The 17,924-nt window shown below is 39.6% G+C and overlaps 1 protein-coding gene across 1 annotated transcript in view; it reads right to left on the bottom strand.

Annotated features, from left to right (window-relative positions):
* KCNU1 (potassium calcium-activated channel subfamily U member 1) overlaps positions 1 to 17,924 on the bottom strand; it is a 151,878-nt gene that overhangs the window by 19,151 nt on the left and 114,803 nt on the right. The window contains 3 exon segments of the mRNA XM_003269570.3: positions 5,498 to 5,687; positions 7,088 to 7,312; positions 10,806 to 10,902. Of these exon segments, the coding sequence (XP_003269618.3) occupies positions 5,498 to 5,687; positions 7,088 to 7,312; positions 10,806 to 10,902 (512 nt within the window).

The raw sequence follows: 17,924 nt of genomic DNA, 5'->3' as shown, positions 1-17,924 counted from the left end.
TTGATGGGATCTAAATACCTTAAATTGTTTTTCCTTAAAAATATCTCTGAGATTTCCATAATGCAGGAAGACTTGGGGGAATTAAAGTTCTATTTTATTCTCAGATTAAGATGCCTTATCTGTTTCATGTGCCCTCTTTCCCTCCTTTTCTTCTCCCTTCTCTTCCCTTCCCTCCTTTCCTTCCCTTTTTTCCTTTCTAATTTCTTTCCTTTCCTCTTTCCTTCCTTTCTTTCTCCCCTTCATTTCCTTCCTTCCTTCCCTCCTTCTTCCTTTCCTTTCCCTTCCCTTTCCTTCCTTTCCTTCACCCCTTTCCCTTCTTTCTTCCTTTTCTGTTTCCTTCCTTCCCTTCCTTCTTTCCTTCCTTCCTTTCCCTTCCCTTCCCTTCCATTTCCTTCCCTTCCTTCTCCCCTTTCCTTCCTTCCTTCTTTCCTTCCTTTTTTCCTTTCCCCTCCCTTCTTTTCCCTTCCCTTCCCTTCCCTCCCTCCCTCCCTTCCTTCCTTCCTTCCCCTCCTCTCCTCCTGTTCTTTTTTCTTTCTTCCCTTTCCCTCTTCTCCTTTCCTTTTTTTCCCTTCATCCTTTCCTTCATTCTTTTCTCTTTTTCCATTTTTTCTTTTCTTCCTTTTTTCCTTCCTTCTTTCCTTTTCTTCCTTCCTCCTCTTTTCCTCCTCCCTCCCTTTCTTCCTTTTTAAATATTTTAAAGTATCTACTCCATGCTAGAACTATGTACAGTCCTTGCCCCAGTTACATACCACATGTTGCAAATACAAAATATTTGCAGATATTGATGAGTTTGAGAAAACCCCAAACTTTAGAGGATAGTCATTGAGTTTGGAGGCACAACTTTTGATAAGGTCCCAAAGAGGGGCTTCTCTGACATTGAGACAGAATCTGAGGAAAAAGGAAAAGTCATCCTGGCAGAAGGGTTGCGATAAAGAACTCATGGTGGGAAATAGCCAGTGTGAACTGGATGAAGGAGGAGAGAATCCAATATCCTGGCTGGCTTGCAAGATCCTAGATTTTCCTTTAATTGCCATGGGTCAACATTGTAGAATTAAAGTAAGGAAATGAGATTATCCAATGAATATGTGTAAAAGATCTCTGGCTGCTGTGAGCAATGGACACTGTAAAGAGATAAGAATTACATAATTGTTACATGTACTCTGTGAGTTAACCATAGTGAGATCACCTTTGACGACGAGAAAACTGCAGCCAGGATTTACATACCATGCCCAAGATCACATGGCTTGTAAATAATGGAGGTGGCTTCACAGCCTGATCGGCACCAACTTAAAGCCCATACCCTTTTCAGGGTACCTACTTAAGTTGTAGCCCTATTAAAATATACAAGGTTTGACTGGAATTTTCAATAAAATATTGAAATCAGTTTTCTTCAAAGGGGAAACCTCTCTATGCGTAAATCCCCCTTTGAGCCCCACTTTCTGATTCCAGTTCTCTGCTAATAAAGGACTTGAAATATCCTGACTTTTAGAATCTAGTGTTCTAATTGGGTACAGACACATTCACATCAGCTGAAGCAGCTGTATGAAAATCTGCTTCTGATGCTGGCTGAAGGACAGCAACTGAATTTCCACCTTAACTCCATCTCCTTTTTTGAGCAATGGTTAATTTGAATGTGTCAGATGATAGCCTGGGTAAATTTTATTAATGTCAATATTTTTGCTACCTAATAGTACACAGTATTATACCTGAAATCTTCCAGCCTGGCAGGGTGCTATTACAAAAGATTGCTTAATTGTAGATTACTTCTGTACATTTAAATTTCAGTAGCATATTAAGTTGTCAGGCTTAATTACTGTTATATGTTTAGATTATGCCACAGATTATTTAGTTCAGTACCCAGGTTTGCCAACCTGTTCTCCTTGTGATGTGACAGGGCAGTAATTAGAGTATTACAGAAAAACCTAAAATTTCCCATGGAGATGTCCAGGAGGCCTGGCATTCTCACTGATCCTTCAGAGAGTCCTCACTCTGCTGCTCCCCCAAAACCCCCTGCCCCATCCAATTTCTGTTGGTGAATTTCTACAGGGAATAGCCTTGGTGGTCCTAGCTTGGCTTCACATGTATGTTTATCATTACTATGAAGATGTGGAAAAGCCTGCTGATCCCTCAAAGGGCTCACCAGATAGGTTAGGGCAGAGTTTCTCCACCTTGGTACTGCTGACATTTTCTAATCGTGTGAGGCCGTCCTGTGTATTGAAAGATGTTTAGCAGCATCTTTGACTTCTACCCACTAGATGGAGATATCATTCCCACAGTGATGAAAATCGAAACTGCCTCCAGCCATTGTAAGGTGACCTCAGGAGACAAATTGCCACTGGTTGAGAGCCACTCTATCCCCTAGTGAAAGGGACAGAAAACTGTCTACCAGCAAATCTTATTTTAGTGCTGATTGTGGACGATGCTTTCTGCCTCCTGGTAGAATCTCACAATCCTTTATAATTTTAGTTCTTGGGGGTGTGTATTCCTGGTTCTACCTCTTACACATGGTGGAAGAGGAGTATTATTATGGAATGAGAAGAATGATTAAGAAAGCCAAACAGGCTTCTGTGAAGATTGGGAATTTCTATATTATTAATACAAATTTCAGATAGAGACTTATGATGCCAGAGTAATTGGGGAAGATTCCGGGTAATAGCCCTTTGCTATTCACAGGTTGCCTCAAAATGTTCTTAAAATGTGACCTCATGGCCAGGCATGGTGGCTCAAGCCTTTAATCCCAGCACTTTGGGAGGCTGAGGCGGACGGATCACAAGGTCAGGAGATCGAGACCATCCTGGCTAACATGGTGAAGCCCCGTCTCTACTAAAAATACAAAAATTAGCCAGGTGTGGTGGTGGGCGCCTGTAGTCCCAGCTACTCAAGAGGCTGAGGCAGGAGAATGGCGTGAACCCGGGAGGTGGAGCTTGCAGTGAGCCAAGATCATGCCACTTTACTCCAGCCTGGGCGACAGAGCAAGACTCCTTCTCAAAAAAATAAATAAATAAATAAATAAATGTGACCTCACTGATGTGACAGTGCCAGATAAGCAGACCTGACGCCTTCATTAGGTGTGTCCTTAAAGCCTATATGCACCTATGCTTCCCCATCACACAAATGGGTATGATCCCATCCAAACAAGCCCAACTTAGCACATTCTTCTCTAACCTTTGCTTTTCATCTTTTCAGGTAAGCACACTCATACTCATAATGATTCAAATACTTTGACATTCCTTCCTTTTCTCTTTGCCTTTCCAATTTTTTTTGACATTCCTTCCTTTTCTCTTTGCCTTTCCAATTTTTTTTCCTTCTTTCCTCAACCTCCTTCCCCCAAAACCAGTCAGCTCCTCCTTTAAGGGCAGCCTTCTTGCCTGTAACAGAGTACCCGACATATCATAAAAGATCCATTTTTTTTTGTTGATTGAATGAATAAAGTAGGAAAATCACTAGATATAAAGGAAACTAAAATTAGAATCATAGGTTTATATTTTGTCTAGTCCATAAAGAAGGTGAAATTTCAATAATAGTAATAACAGGAAGAACTATTCACCTATACCATCAACTAAATGACTTACAGTGTTGTCAGTTATCCTGGGCTTATATTGTGCATGCATTTTCATTTGTATATGGATTTATAAGCATTTTTTATTTTTTTTTGCTCTGTCACCAGACTGGAGTGCAGTGGCACGATCTCGGCTCGCTACAGCTTCTGCCTCATGAGTTCAAGCAATTCTCATGCCTCAGCCTCCTGAGTAGCTGGGATTACAGGCATGTGCCACCACACCAAGCTAATGTTTGTATTTTCAGTAGAGACAGGGTTTCACCATGTTGGCGAAGATGGTCTCAATCTCCCGACCTTGTGATCCCCCCGCCTTGGCCTCCCAAAGTGCTGGGATTACAGGTGTGAGCCACCGTGCCCTGCCTGTACTGCTTTTAAAGTGAATATTTCTTCTTTGCCCAGTTATGGACAGTTACAAGCATGCACATGCACACACACACACACACACACACACACACACACACACAAATGATGAGTGAATCCAAGGAGTGACCCTAATTGCTAAGCTAAGGATTCCTATGGGAGAACAAAACAGCACTTTTATGAATCTTCAGATTTGCTCAGCAGAGGTAGGGCTCACCCCTCCTGAGTCTGGCTGTTCATGGCATTTTGATATTCATGAAGTGCCTTGTTATTAGCTCTGCTTTGGAAAACACCCTGAAACCCTAATCTCTGGGTCAGGATTGGTTGCTTAGTGAAGGTCTAATAGCTGGCTCAGTTTGCCCTCCAAAGATTAGATTACCGTTTTATTCCTTTGTGCCAATAACCTTATATTTTCTTGCATAGCAACAGTGTCTAGGAGTCAGAGAGAGATTTTTGGTTTCCCAGTTTGAATCATGAACATTGTTATTGACACCCATTGTCATGAAAAGCCTTGCAATGCCTTCAATGCTAACCTCTTCAAGTGCCATGCAAAGTGGGACAGCCGTGGTCAGAGGCTGCATGGCCCAAGGATTGAGTACCTGATCTTGATACACAGAATCAATTGTCCCCAAGGAACATAGCTGGATCCAGGGGATTCCAGTCATGACTTACTTTTACTTCTAGAATTGGAAATCTGTTTTAGATACAGAAAATTCTTCAGTAATAGTACTTTTAGATTAGGTTGAGGGGATGGTAGTCAATTTTTAGAAACAGACTAACGTATAAGTTTTTTCCCTTTTTGAGGGAGAAGGAAAATCACAATTTTGTCATGGGGATTGACCATAGGCACATTTTGGGCATAGTGAAATGTGTGGAAGCTCTTCAGGTGTCACAGCTCATTTGCTGCAATTCAACGAGTATTTGTTAAACATCAACCAAATGACAGTAATTGCAATAGGCACTGAGAGAAACACAAAGGGAAAAAAGACATGATCCCCATCCTGGAAACACCCTTGCATCTCCCTCACCATCTCCTTCTAGTCTGAAGTTGAAGTATGACAGTTTTAGTCTATAAGTGTTAGAAAGATCTTAGTCTTCTAAAATTCATATACTGAAATCATCTCAAAAAGTAAAAGAGAATCATGTTTCATTCTCTCAACCACAAAACTAACAATTTGAACTTGATTGCATTAGATCTATAAGATCCAATGAGAATTTCATAATAACTATAGTAGTACCTCATTAGTTAAAGTAATATACCACATGGTATGTTCACTGATCATAACAACAAAATGACAACACTTCAAAATTGTGTTATTTTTTTCCTTAAAAATTAAAAAAAACTGTGTTAAGTGCATTCCATTTAGAAGATGCATGCCATTATCCATTTGACTTAGAATTCCAGAGCACTGAACTGTGGGCTATTTCTACTATAGGATTCTCAGGATTGGAAGGGACCTCAGAGGACATCTGGCCCACCCTCCTGCTCCCCATAATTAAAATACTTCAAAGAGGAGTTAATTCTCTTTTCTTTTTCCATACATCCTAGCTTCTTCTTTTCAGGGGTGCTGTTCTCACCTGACACTGCGGGTGACGGGTCAGAGGAGGAGTCAATTTGCAAGGATCCGATGGTGAGGGTTGCCATGATGGCTTCTGTGTCTACCAAAGTCTGGCTGCTAGATGGCTTGGGTGGGGGGGACAAGACAACACACATGGAGCATTGCTCTATGTTGGCCGCATGGAGGTCTCCAGAATAAAGTGCACATCCCTAATGAGAGGAAAACAGAGAAAGGAGGCATTTGTCTGATGGAGGGATGTTATATCATGGCTCATGGTAGTGTCTCTTTGTGAGTGATGTAATTTTTGAGCTTTGAGCTCGAACCTTCACTGACTTGATTTTAAAACTTAGTTACCTCATATCAGACACATTTAACCTTATCAAACATTAATATTTTAGTGTGAATAAATTTCATAGATTCTTTCCTGAAAGCAAGTTTGGATGAGACAGAGGAGAGTAGGGAGGGAGGAATGTAAGTCTGTGCCACTGACCCAGGTGGAAGAAGAGAGTAGGGTCAGGGTAACAGTGATGAGGAAAAAAATTCAGAAAAAAGAGAGGTTATAGCTCTAGAGGCAAAATGTGCATCCTCACAATATTGCTAGTACAAACAGCTGGCCCTACTTGTACTCTCTGGGTTAACTAGCAAAGTGGCAGATGCTTCTTTCTTTGGTGCGAAAACAGAGATCGATCTGGTACTGTCTTCTGGTAGGCTGGAGTCTAATATAGTGGTAATTCCGAACACTAGCTGGATCAGATTTGCTCTTTTTTTTCTTCCTTTCAATGGACTTAAGCAGGAGAGGTAGTACAGGGAAACTTACAGTGGCTTTTTAAAAAAGCCGAATGCAATTTGCTTCTTGATAGAATTATTTTTGAAATTTGAAAAAGATTCCTTACATTAGGTTGGTGCAAAAGTAACCATGGTTTTTGCCATTACTTTCAAATATATTGCCAGCACTATGAAACTGCTTTGGTGCATATCTCATGAAAATGAAGTGCTTTGGTCATTTCATAGTGCACATAATGGACTCCTCAACCAGCGAAATGGTGGCATAGAGTGGGACGTAGATCTATGCAAGTTCAGGGAAAATATAGTTGTAACCACAATACCACATAAGCAAAATCCCTCCTCCCCATACAGCTATCAGGGACCATGTAGCATTATATGGTCCATATAAAATGTCTCCAGAAAAGATGAAAAAGTTAGAGCACAAACGCTGGCCAGTATTAGCTTAGGTGTAGCCATTAAATTATAATCTGACTCAGAAATGCAGAGAAACTCTTATTTGTACAAAGACCATAAAACATGGTGATTCGAGCATTAACTCAAGAGCCACAACATCTGGATTTAAATCCTAATTTTGTTACTTACTCACTGGCTGTGCAATCTTGGTCAAGTTACTTACTCTTCCCATGCTTAAAGTTCAATAAATTTAATATTTACCCCATAGGGTGGTTTTGAGATTAAATGAATTAATATAGGTAAAATATTTAGAACAGTTTCTGGCATCTGGCAAGCACTGTAGAACTGCAATATTATTATCATTATTAATTCTAGTCCTATTAATATTGAAATCATTATAAATATTAACTTTTCCTTATATGATACTTACAGGCAGAATGTATATCTGGGGAAAATTCCGGAGAAATCGCCATTCTCTCTGTAGATAGTCCAGAGACCCAACGAACACTATATCCTTCAGCTCCTTCCTGGTATAGTTGCTGGCTCTCAAGGGCATTACAAAGTTCCGAAGCCCCATCGGGGCTGAATGGGCATCTCCAAATACACATGCTACAATGTGGTTCCGAAACTTATGTTTTGACTTGCCAGTTCGTTTCTAAGGATAAGGATGCCAGAGTCTGGTCATTTTTATAAACAGTATGAGAATCCCTCCAAATAGGCCCCCTCTCCTCCTCCCAATTCTTCTAGGTACATCCAAAGCTCTACTTTCATAAGGTGAATAGAATTTTGCAAATTGTTTATAAAAAACAGAACTCATGCATAAGTGGTGCAATTACACCTTTTACTTTTTTGTGGAATTTCTTTTTATTTCACTTTCTTTTTAGTTTTCTATTAGCTTGGAATGCATCAACTAAAACTCAGATTAGCATCATTCCTCAGGGTGTGAAATCATTGGACCAAATGGAGAAAGTATTTCTTGATTTTTATTACACATTTTTAGCCTTGGATGTGCCATAGTAAAATTCAGTGAAAGCCTAAGACATTCCAAATTCAATGCTAAATTATGTCTTCTAGTGAGTCTTGAAAATTACAGCAAGCTGTATAACATATTGCAGTATTAAGTGGGCTTTCATTCATTAGTTTGAACCACATGAATTTACCTTTTTATGGGTCAAAAATGGTTGAATAATGGCAATTTCATATGGTTCAGTTGAATATACTGAACTGATTCTATAGACTCCTGCATCAAGGAAATTCATCACACAAAGTGCATACAAGAAAAAGAAATATTATAAAAATTTCATTTCCCCATCCTGTGTTCAAGTGTTCTCATTGTTCAATTCCCACCTTTGAGTGAGAAGATGCAGTGTTTGGTTTTCTGTCCTTGCGACAGTTTGCTCAGAATGATGGTTTCCAGCTTCAACCATGTCGTGGGGTGGGGGGAGGGTGGACGGATAGCATTAGGAGATATACCTAATGTAAATGACAAGTTAATGGGTGCAGCACACCAACATGGCACATATGTACATATGTAACAAACCTGCATGTTGTGCACATGTACCATAGAACTTAAAGTATAATAAAAAAATTTCATTTGATCTCAAACATTTGAATATGTCTCATACTACTATCAGCATTGCCAATTGTTAACATTGCCCCTGTGTCTCTAAGTTGAAAACAAAAGAATATTCATGGAATATATTTAGGTTTCTCCCACAGTCATAGAGACTCATAAAAACAATAAATGTAACTTTTAAAGAATGATATTCCCGTGGGAAACTTATTGTAAGCCTATGTGTGGTTTCTTTCAGAGTATGGCTAATGTCTCCTCTTAATAGCACTGGGATGTGACAGAAAGAACCCTGGACTTGGAGTCAGAAGACATGATTTTGTATTTTGGTTCTATTGTTAGCTATATGACTGAGCAAATTACTTAACCTTTCGGGTTCTCAATTTCTTTGTGTTTAAAATGGAAAAAAAAACCAAAGAGTTAATTTTGTTGTAGGACATAATATATTCAAAGTGTTTATTTCTTAACTCACTAAAAGTTGTTCAATAACTATCAATCAAATCTAAAAGTTATTGAATTTCTATATTTTCAAAGGAGGACATTTAGAAGCTGGTACAGAGTAAGTTTAATTTTCAGCATGAGCATTCCCTGCATTCCTAGACACACAAAGAATACTTCAAATGGATATATCACTCTTCTTTATGCCAGTCCTTTGCTGGGTTAAATGGCAATCTTCTATGAAACAGGCATTGATGAAGTCTAACAGGATAAATAAGTAACATCTGACATTTCAACAATTAAAGTTTACCAAATTAGCATATACTGGGAAATACTGTACTGTACCCTCCTTCCAAGACAGATCTCCCTGCGAGGGGAAATAAAGCTACTTGTCTGGAGAGCCTTCCTAGAGTGATATGAATCTTAACCAAATCTATTAAATAATTGTCTCTAGCTAATCCGATTAGTTTTAAATTGAATAATGAAGCCTCTAACGGTATTTAATGTAACATGTCTAAAGTCCAACAATTGCTCTTCTGAGTAGAACTAAACAATTAGAAACAAGATACACGGCCAAGTGCATTAATGGGCACAGCTAGAGAGGCAATTTCTCCAAGAAACTGTGGCACAAAACTGTCTCCTGATTAAGAAAGATGGTGGCTATTGGAGGAAGGAGAGGATGTCCTATTTGTTCAAAGTAACTTAAATTGATCATTTCTACTTGACCTTTTTGCAAATGAAACCAAGTTTAAAGACACCCCAAATTTTGCAATCCAGATATTTCTTTCCTAGGGGCACACATTTCAAATTCCTTAGCAATTTTAAAGCTAGAAGGCATCCTAAACTTAACAAAAGACCCAGCTGGTATTCTGAACTATATTCCATATCAAGTATCATAAGGGAAATATCAATCATGGCAACCTATCTGCATTCTTAATAAATATGATCTAATAAAACTTCTGCTATTTCCATCCTTTGGTCTCAAATGTCTCAATCTGCAACCAACTTCCTGACCTTTCTAAAGATTTGTCTCCCACTGAAAATATGTTTGGCTTCCTGCTCAATGGATGTTTATTTGTATAGTTCAGAATAAGACATAATTGCTAAAATGGTGAGTTTCAGCAACCCTAATAGTCTTCCAGTTGCTATGACAGCTCTGACAGTTTTGTGTTTCTGATCAAATGATGGATCATGCTTTTACAAAAGTTGAAATATATTCTGTCAGGACACTGGCGCTGAGCCACAAAGATGTGTATGTATGCATGTGTGCATCTATCAAAAAAGTGAACTAAACTACTTTTGGAAAGCAAGAAAATATATATAAGTATCAATTAGTCATATATGAAAAAATATATATAGGGTTCATACAGCATGCAAGCAATCATTTTTATTAGTTAAATTTATCAGCTACACTTGTAAGGTAAACCACTAAGATTATAGTTGAGTTTCCAACTCCAGAAAATTACAGTAGATGGGCATCTAGAAAGCAGGTGCCAGACCCTGGGTTAGGATACAAGACTTTTTCCATCTTAGTTGCAGGCATTTCTGTGAGTTGAGTTAGTTTGTCTCTTTGAGAAGAGTGACAAGGACATGACTGTAATATCTACAAAGATTCACCCTGGTTCGATGGAGTGTTTAGGAGGCATATTTGTGGCTAATGTGTTAAATCTAAGTAGAGCCAGCTTTAAGAAAAACCACTACAGAAAAATCCAAATTTCAAAACCAATACATTAGAAAAATGCTTATTTACTTAAAAAAAAAAAGACTGCAGAGTCCTTGTAAACAGTAGGTTTCCCTGGTGTGTTTAAATTAATAGATTTACTAGGAAAACAGCAAAACTTCAGGAGAGCATTATTCTGAATAACTGAGTCAGCTAAACTGTCAAAGGAGAGAGGAAATAGTTGAAGACATATAATTGTTTGAAATTCCAGCATATTGCTCATGTTGGCTTTGTCAAACGCCTCGTGTGTTACTTTGCATATTATTCATATGGCTGGTGAGGGATGTGGGGTTTTTTTCTTTTTTTGACAAATTCACAGTTTACAAAGAGAAGTGACAGGTGCTTATGACTAACAAGAACATCATTTACCCTGAGAAATACTTTATCTTATTTGAGATTTGATGATGCAAGATCACCTACCAGAGTCACCTTGTCCAAAGAGGTTGGTTTGCACCAGTGAAACATCCCACTGCTATCAAGCTGGTCAGAATCTTGTTCTACATCATGTTGAAGAGTCCTAAGTAGGAAGAATTGAGAATTAGTTTGAGACTATTTGGAGCTCCTCTGTAACAAAGCTGAGATGTAAAACTCATCAGAGCCTTGAGCTCAAAGAGGAGAATAGCGTAAGTAGAATGACCTCAGGTCTGTAAGACTCTAGAATAAAGTCTTAGGTCTGAAGAGCACAAAGAGTCCAGACTGTATCATAGCTGAAGACACACTAAGCATTTTGGGCAAAAGCCACATCAGGATTTTTTTTTTTTTTGACTTGATTATATGTACCTTGAAGATAGTTATTTCTGCTTTTAATTTTGATACTGTATGATACTGTTATCCATTGGCAGATATCATGAGCTGTGTTTTGGGCACCTGAATATAGAATTTAAATAGCTGTGAGAGATTCAACCATGGGTGATATTTCTCTCCTTAGCCTATTTTCCTCCTGTCTCCTTTCCATATATTTTTCCGAATGGGTCCCTGTTGAAACATCCTGATTTAGTAAATACTTTTTGCATTCTTTAAAGCTTTCATCACTGGTCTGCATTTGCCTAGACTTTCCTCTGATCTTGATCTAAGTCTTGGCAATGTCATCCCCATGGTCACCCCACACTGCAGTTAGACACAAGCTTGTTTCATAATATATTCAATCCCTGACAGGGCTGGATGTTCTTTTGAAAAATCCCACTCTCATCCTAAGGAATGCATATTTGCTTGTGAGAGAATAAGAAAAGCCTTGTCAAATTACAGAAAATCGAGGATTAGAAAGACCTATATCAGCCAGGAAAAATCTAGGCTTATACTGCAGAAACAACCTCAACATCCCCAGGGCCTAACACAACACAGCTTACTTCTTCTCACCTACACTATATATTTTACTCAGGTGAAAAGGTGTCTCTCCTCCACACAGCCATCCAGAGCCTGGGGAACAGAGGCTCTACTATCTTATGGCCTCAACATCTGGCACATGCATCCTCCTCAGTCACCAGGCAGGAGAGGAGAAAGGAACTGGAGAACCAAGCCTAAGCCTCTAACTGCCTTGGCCCAGGGTGACTTGCTTCATTTCTCCTCACATCTCATTGGCCAGAATTAGTCACATGGCTCCTGCTGACTTGAAGAGGCCTGGGGAACATGGGAAGTAACTTGAAATGTTCAGTGAGCATTTCTGTCTCTGCCAGAAACTTTAAAGACTACCCGCCCTTATTTTATGGATTAAAGTCAAGGAGCTAACAAAGTGCAAAACTGGCATTTGAATAGACTGCTGAAGTTGAGGTTACCAACCTCACCATATCCAGTTCTGTTTTCCTTCCTGAGTGTAGGGATAGGTAGGTGGGGCCATGTGACTAGCTCTGTCCAATGAAATGTAAGAAGAGACGGGCCAGGCAGTGAAAAGCTCTCAGGTGAAGTTCTCAGGGTCTCTCCTAGCCTGGCTGCTCCAGTGGGCACCTTGAGCTGAGTGCCCTGGCCTGCTTGGCCTGTGCTGGACATGTAATGTGAACAAGAAATAAACCTTTCTTGTGGTCAGCCACTGAGATTTCATAGCTGTTACCAGGGCGTAAGTCCATCTCATTCTAACACCAATTCCTTTTGCAAAACACATGTTCCATGGTATATTAGTAACTGGAGACATCCTAGGAGTAACCAAAGTTTGAGAGGAATGGCCCCTCTTTGACAGTCACTGATACGGTCTGGCTGTGTCCCCGCCCAAATCTCATCTTGAAGAGTAGTTCCCATAATCCCCATGTGTCATGGGAGGGACCCAGTGGGAGGTAATTGAATAATGGGGATGGTTACCCTCGTGCTGGTCTTGTGATAGTGAGTGAGTTCTCAGGAGATCTGATGGTTTTATAAGGGGCTTCCCCCCAATTCACTTTGTACTTCTCCTTCCTGCCACCATGTGAAGAAGGACTTCTTTGCTTCCCCTTCCACCACGATGGTAAGCTTCTTGAGGCCTCCCCAGCCATGCTAAACTGTGAGTCAACCAAACCTCTTTCCTTTATAAATTAATCAGTCTCAAGTATTAGCAGTGTGAGAATGAACTAATATAGTCACAGTGCACTTTGGCCTGTGAAAGTTTCTGACAACAGCATATAAAAGGATTTCTGCAATATATAAGTCCTTTAAAAATTGTATAATCCAGTGTTTCACAACTTCTCTGACCACAAAAGCTTTTACTATTTACTTACACACTTACTTATTTTATTTATTTATTTAAAAGTATCTGTTATTGTCCCCTACAGCCTTTTGGAATATAGTGTACTGTGTGTCACATTACAGATTCAGTCCTGCTCATCTCAGATGTAACTGATAACAGTGTTCTCCCATGAGATTTTACTCTACATCCTGGGAGAAATACAATCTATTCCCCTTCATGCTGCAGGGTTAGGGGGTTTCCTTGTGAATTAATACAGTTTATTATTCAATGCCTAGCCCCCAAACTCAGACCTCAACATAATGACAAGCAATTTTGCTTTCCTCAAGCAGGCTAGCTTCTAAATTGATATCTTACACCTTATTTTTTTTCAGACAAAAGAACTTACTCCAACTTAGATTGAAGTGTCAAACTTAAAGCAATAGGACAGAGAGGACCTAGAAGGAGAAGCCAGGGTAGGGGGACTGTGATACTAGAGACAGGTTTGGAAAGTCAGAGAGGGTAATTCCTAATAAGATTGGCCAAGGTCTTGATGCAATCCTTAATATCCTCTTGCACTTAAGAACTACCTATAAACTTAGTGGGTTTAGTGAATTCTAATCATTTGCCTAGCTAGACGATGTAACATATAAGCTTCAAGGTCAGCTTCACCAAAATGGGTTACCCTGTTCATTCAAATTAACATGTCTTCTGGCAATTTAAATATCTATAAGCCATGAGCTCCAACACCAAGTTCCAAAAGCCCCACAGGCTCTCTTAATTGTACCAGACAGGACCCTGATGGCAACCTTATGCCAAGCTTGTTAATGGGACTCACCAGCAAACACAGCTAATACCTGAGTCTGGTCTTGATTTTCATCAGGATTTGGAGAATTGATGAATGATATTATTCATCCATAGAACCTCTTTCTATCTATGAGTCACTTCCTAGACACTGTCCCTAGGATCCTCAGAACATGTGTTTACATATCATGACCAAGTTGGTAGTGATTATCTTTCAGGGACTCTTTGAGAACAATTTGGAAATAGCTATGTTACCTTTTAGGAGGTGGTTCCCTGCTGTCTGCCCTCAGCACTCAAGTCTACAGCTGCTACTGCTACTTTCCTTCTGGTCACTTTCTTCAGCTTTTCTCTACTTCCCCTCCTTCTCCACCCTCTCCACCCTCATGATAAATGAAGTGTCTTTGGTCTGGTAATTAAATGCCCTTTTGGCAAATTTAAGATGATCTTCTCCCAAGCACATTTTAACATGACTCAGAATAGGGAATCAATCACTGTACATTTTTATCATAATAAAAGTGTGATATATGTATACAAGCTGTCAGAGAAAACATTTTTCTTCATTCTAATGTTATGAAAAACAGATATGCCTTAAAGGAAACACCTGTTGGAGACCAATATTTAAAAAACGCTGGAGGAAACCCACTTCATCATAAAGGCATCCATCTGGTGTCCTTGCCAAAGCAAAACCGAATGCAATTTACAGCACCATCCCTTAACTAAAGCTCCCTTCTGCCATATGCTTTGCAAATGTCATGATCCTCACAGAAACATACTCTCCTAAAGAGACTAATAAATCATCTATGAGAATGTTCAGCACTAGCAGTCTTAGAACGTGGAAGCAAGGAATAGAACATAAAGGTTATGCTATAGGAGGAAAAGGTAGCCACGGGGTACCATTCAGGTCAAAAAAGACCTGTCAAAGCCTGACCAAGGTGGAGGGGGCTTTGTATATAGGAGAGGCTGTCAAGAAATGTGGTGGGAGTTGTATGGGGTGGCCTTCAGCAGAATGTGTTTGGGATAATGGTGGGGTTGGTTCCCTGGTCACAAGTCTTGCTTCTTACTGCCCAAACAACAGCGTGTTGTATTTCTGTCTGGGAGCATCCAGGAAGCAATGAACCTTGAAATGTTCTCAGAGTCCAATCTCCAGCTTTCAGCTTTGAAAGCTGCTGGATAAGAACAGTTTTCGCAGCCCATCCACTTGTGGCTGTGTAGAGCAGCACACAAATCAGCGTTCCTTTCTGATGACTGCTTTTCTTTGGGTTGCTTTGATATGCATGAAGACTGTGTCTCATGAGCAGAACGTGTTGCCTCATGAGCAGAACGGGTCACTTGAACGTGTTCCAGCAAGGAAAGGCAGCTCTGTTTTCTGCGACCATTCTGAATAGAACTTCTATTCTCCCATGTTCCTAGCAACTTATCCTGTATAAATCCTATCAGTTAAAGGAAAAAATAAATAAACCCTGTGCCTTTGGTTGCCAGTGGTGGCACCTGATGAGAGAGAGAACAAACCATGTAAGAAAACTTCTATTAAGAAGGTGGACTAGGTTTCACTGTGCTAGGTCAGGAGGCATGGATTCCAAGAATGTAAATTTGTCATCATTATTTTCTCCAACTTACAGATTTGACTCAGATGATTCTGGAAGGTGATCTGCCAAAAAATGAGATCTTCCACTGTTTGCAATATTTATTAGAAAGTTCAAAAAGCCTCTACAATTCCTTTTTTTGTCTTTTGTAGACCTCATTTTCGGCTGTGTTAGGAAATCCTGGCTTATGACCATTCTAGTTGAAATTTCCTTAAAACCCCACAGATGGCTTGTAAATTCTTAAGACAGAGTTTTCTGGCCTGGATGCAGAGCAATATATTTTTGGGGCAAGATTTGAGTTTTACAAAAATAACAACTTTCATGAAGTTCTAGCATAGATAAAAAGAGGGAAGAGCATTTGTGTGTCCAGCAGTTTGAGTGGCTTTCTTGGTTCAATCTTTTGAAAACTCCATTGTGACTGTCTCTTGAACATAATAGTCAAGTTCTCACCAAAAATCAAGAAAAAAATCCTGTGTCCCAGGATGCCTTTGATGGTTCTGAGATTTTTGTATATCAAAGGCTACATCTGCCCTCTCTCCAATGACTTTATATATAGCAAGGCTATTCAGTTTACACCTGACTTGGAAATACTCACTTATTGTCAATTCTGATGACTTCTGTATGTTATGGGGAAAAAAAAATCACCTAAAATTGGGGAATGTAAGGGCAGGTTACATAATCAGTGCTTCCCACCTGATCCTACTCACATACCCCCTCCCACACCTATACACATATTGTAGTCAAATATTAAAATCAGAGCCTAATCTTTATGGCCACATTATGACTTAATTTTTCTGGATTTCATCTCATTGCCGTTTATTTATTACGAGGCATTTTATTTTACCTTGGAGGGAAATTTAAGGTTTAAAAAAATTGATAATTTTATATAGTTCATTTCCCCAGAAACCTGTGTATGACCAAGCTGAAAAGAGATCCTGTGAGCGCCAAGAAACTTTCAGGACCAAGCAACTGGGGACACAATTCACCCTCCCTGTTAGAAAGGCCTCTGTGACTTCTTCCTTTTCCATGAGGAGTGAAACAGGCACCAGGCTCTGTGTTTTGCATCCAGCTTGGCCAGTTAATCCTTGCTGTTACTCCTTTACCGGGTAACATTTTAAAAAGACCTGCCATGAAATCTCATGGGATGTGACATACGTTGACAGCAACCTGGTTACTTCCAAAGCACCAAACCCCCTTGGTTGCCATCTGGGAAAACCTTAGGAAACCATTTGGGAAGAGGAAAACAAACCCACTGTCTACCAGCCATTCTGCTTTGCTTGGGTTTCCCAGGACATGGAGACTTTCAGGGCTAAAACTGGTCACTCTGTTGCCCAAATGGCGATACTTCTTTGTGCTAATTTGAAAAACTCTCTGGGAGGAAGAGGAGGAAAGAAAGAAGAAAACACTTGAAATATCATGCCTAGAAAGCCTTCCACGTTGTGCAGAAAACTTTCTACACCTCTGTGTTTATTGATGAGTTCTGCTGATGTTTAATGGAAGAGAAGACAGAGAAGATGGCTAGGTGGCCAATAGCCCTGAAATGTTTTAAGATAAACAGGCTCTGTATTCTTCAACTTCTCTCTGCTTCCTGGTTTCTCCTGATTCTTTGCATACACAGAATCTTCATGAAGTCATTATTAAATTATAAACTTTAATAGTAGAGATAATAGGTATGATTTAAAGAACATCTGTAAATGGTATTTTTAAAAGGAGGTATATGAAAATTCAGGATATCATTCTATTCAGTATAATCTTATTTCAGTCTACGTAGGAGAATGTAAACTGTGTTCTAAGGTAAACCAGATCAGCTGTGAGCAGAGTGTTCTGTTTGCCTTTAAACGCTGCTTTACAGATGGGCTCTATCAAACGCATGGCCTCTATTTTCAATGTTTACAATCTAAAATCTCCACGAAGTCATTTTTTTTTCTATCTTCTAGCTTAGAAGTTAGACCTAAGGTCAGAGCGGCCCCAGCCCAGGTGAGGCAAGACTAGGATAGAGTTTCTATTAGATAAACCCACATCTGAGCCCATATTTGAACTTCTCTCTGTTAAGCTTTGCTTTATTTCTGATGAGTAAAAACTGACAGCTTTTCCGCAGAGCTTTTTCTGTGAATTTATGTAGGCATCTCTGAGTATAAATTGTTACCAGATGAAAAGAGAAAGACAAAAAGACAATTTCCCTCTTTCTCACCCATTCTGCAGGTGAATCCTCATTTAAATCCCTTTATATTTCATGGAAATTGCATTTGGAATTTTCTACAACGTTAGGACAAATGAGACATGACCCAGAGCAGCAGGTACCTTTAATAAAAGCCAGAGTCTGTGCCCTCGGCAGAAGAGCCTGGGGCTCAGGGCAAGTCTCAATCCTCATGAGAGCAATTTCTTCAGTCAATTTTCTTCAGCATAAGGTTGTAGTTTTAGGTGCTCTTTCCCACACTTTCCAACACTTTCTAAATATCAACTTGCATAGTAAGTGTAGAAGTTGATCTAAATAAAAAATACTTCCCTCCCATAGACAGTTGTGGC

This window comes from Nomascus leucogenys, chromosome 8, assembly GCF_006542625.1.
Source record: "Nomascus leucogenys isolate Asia chromosome 8, Asia_NLE_v1, whole genome shotgun sequence".
Lineage (NCBI taxonomy): Eukaryota > Metazoa > Chordata > Mammalia > Primates > Hylobatidae > Nomascus > Nomascus leucogenys.
Note: the sequence above shows the minus strand (reverse complement) of the source record. Positions and strands in the feature narration are given on the sequence as shown.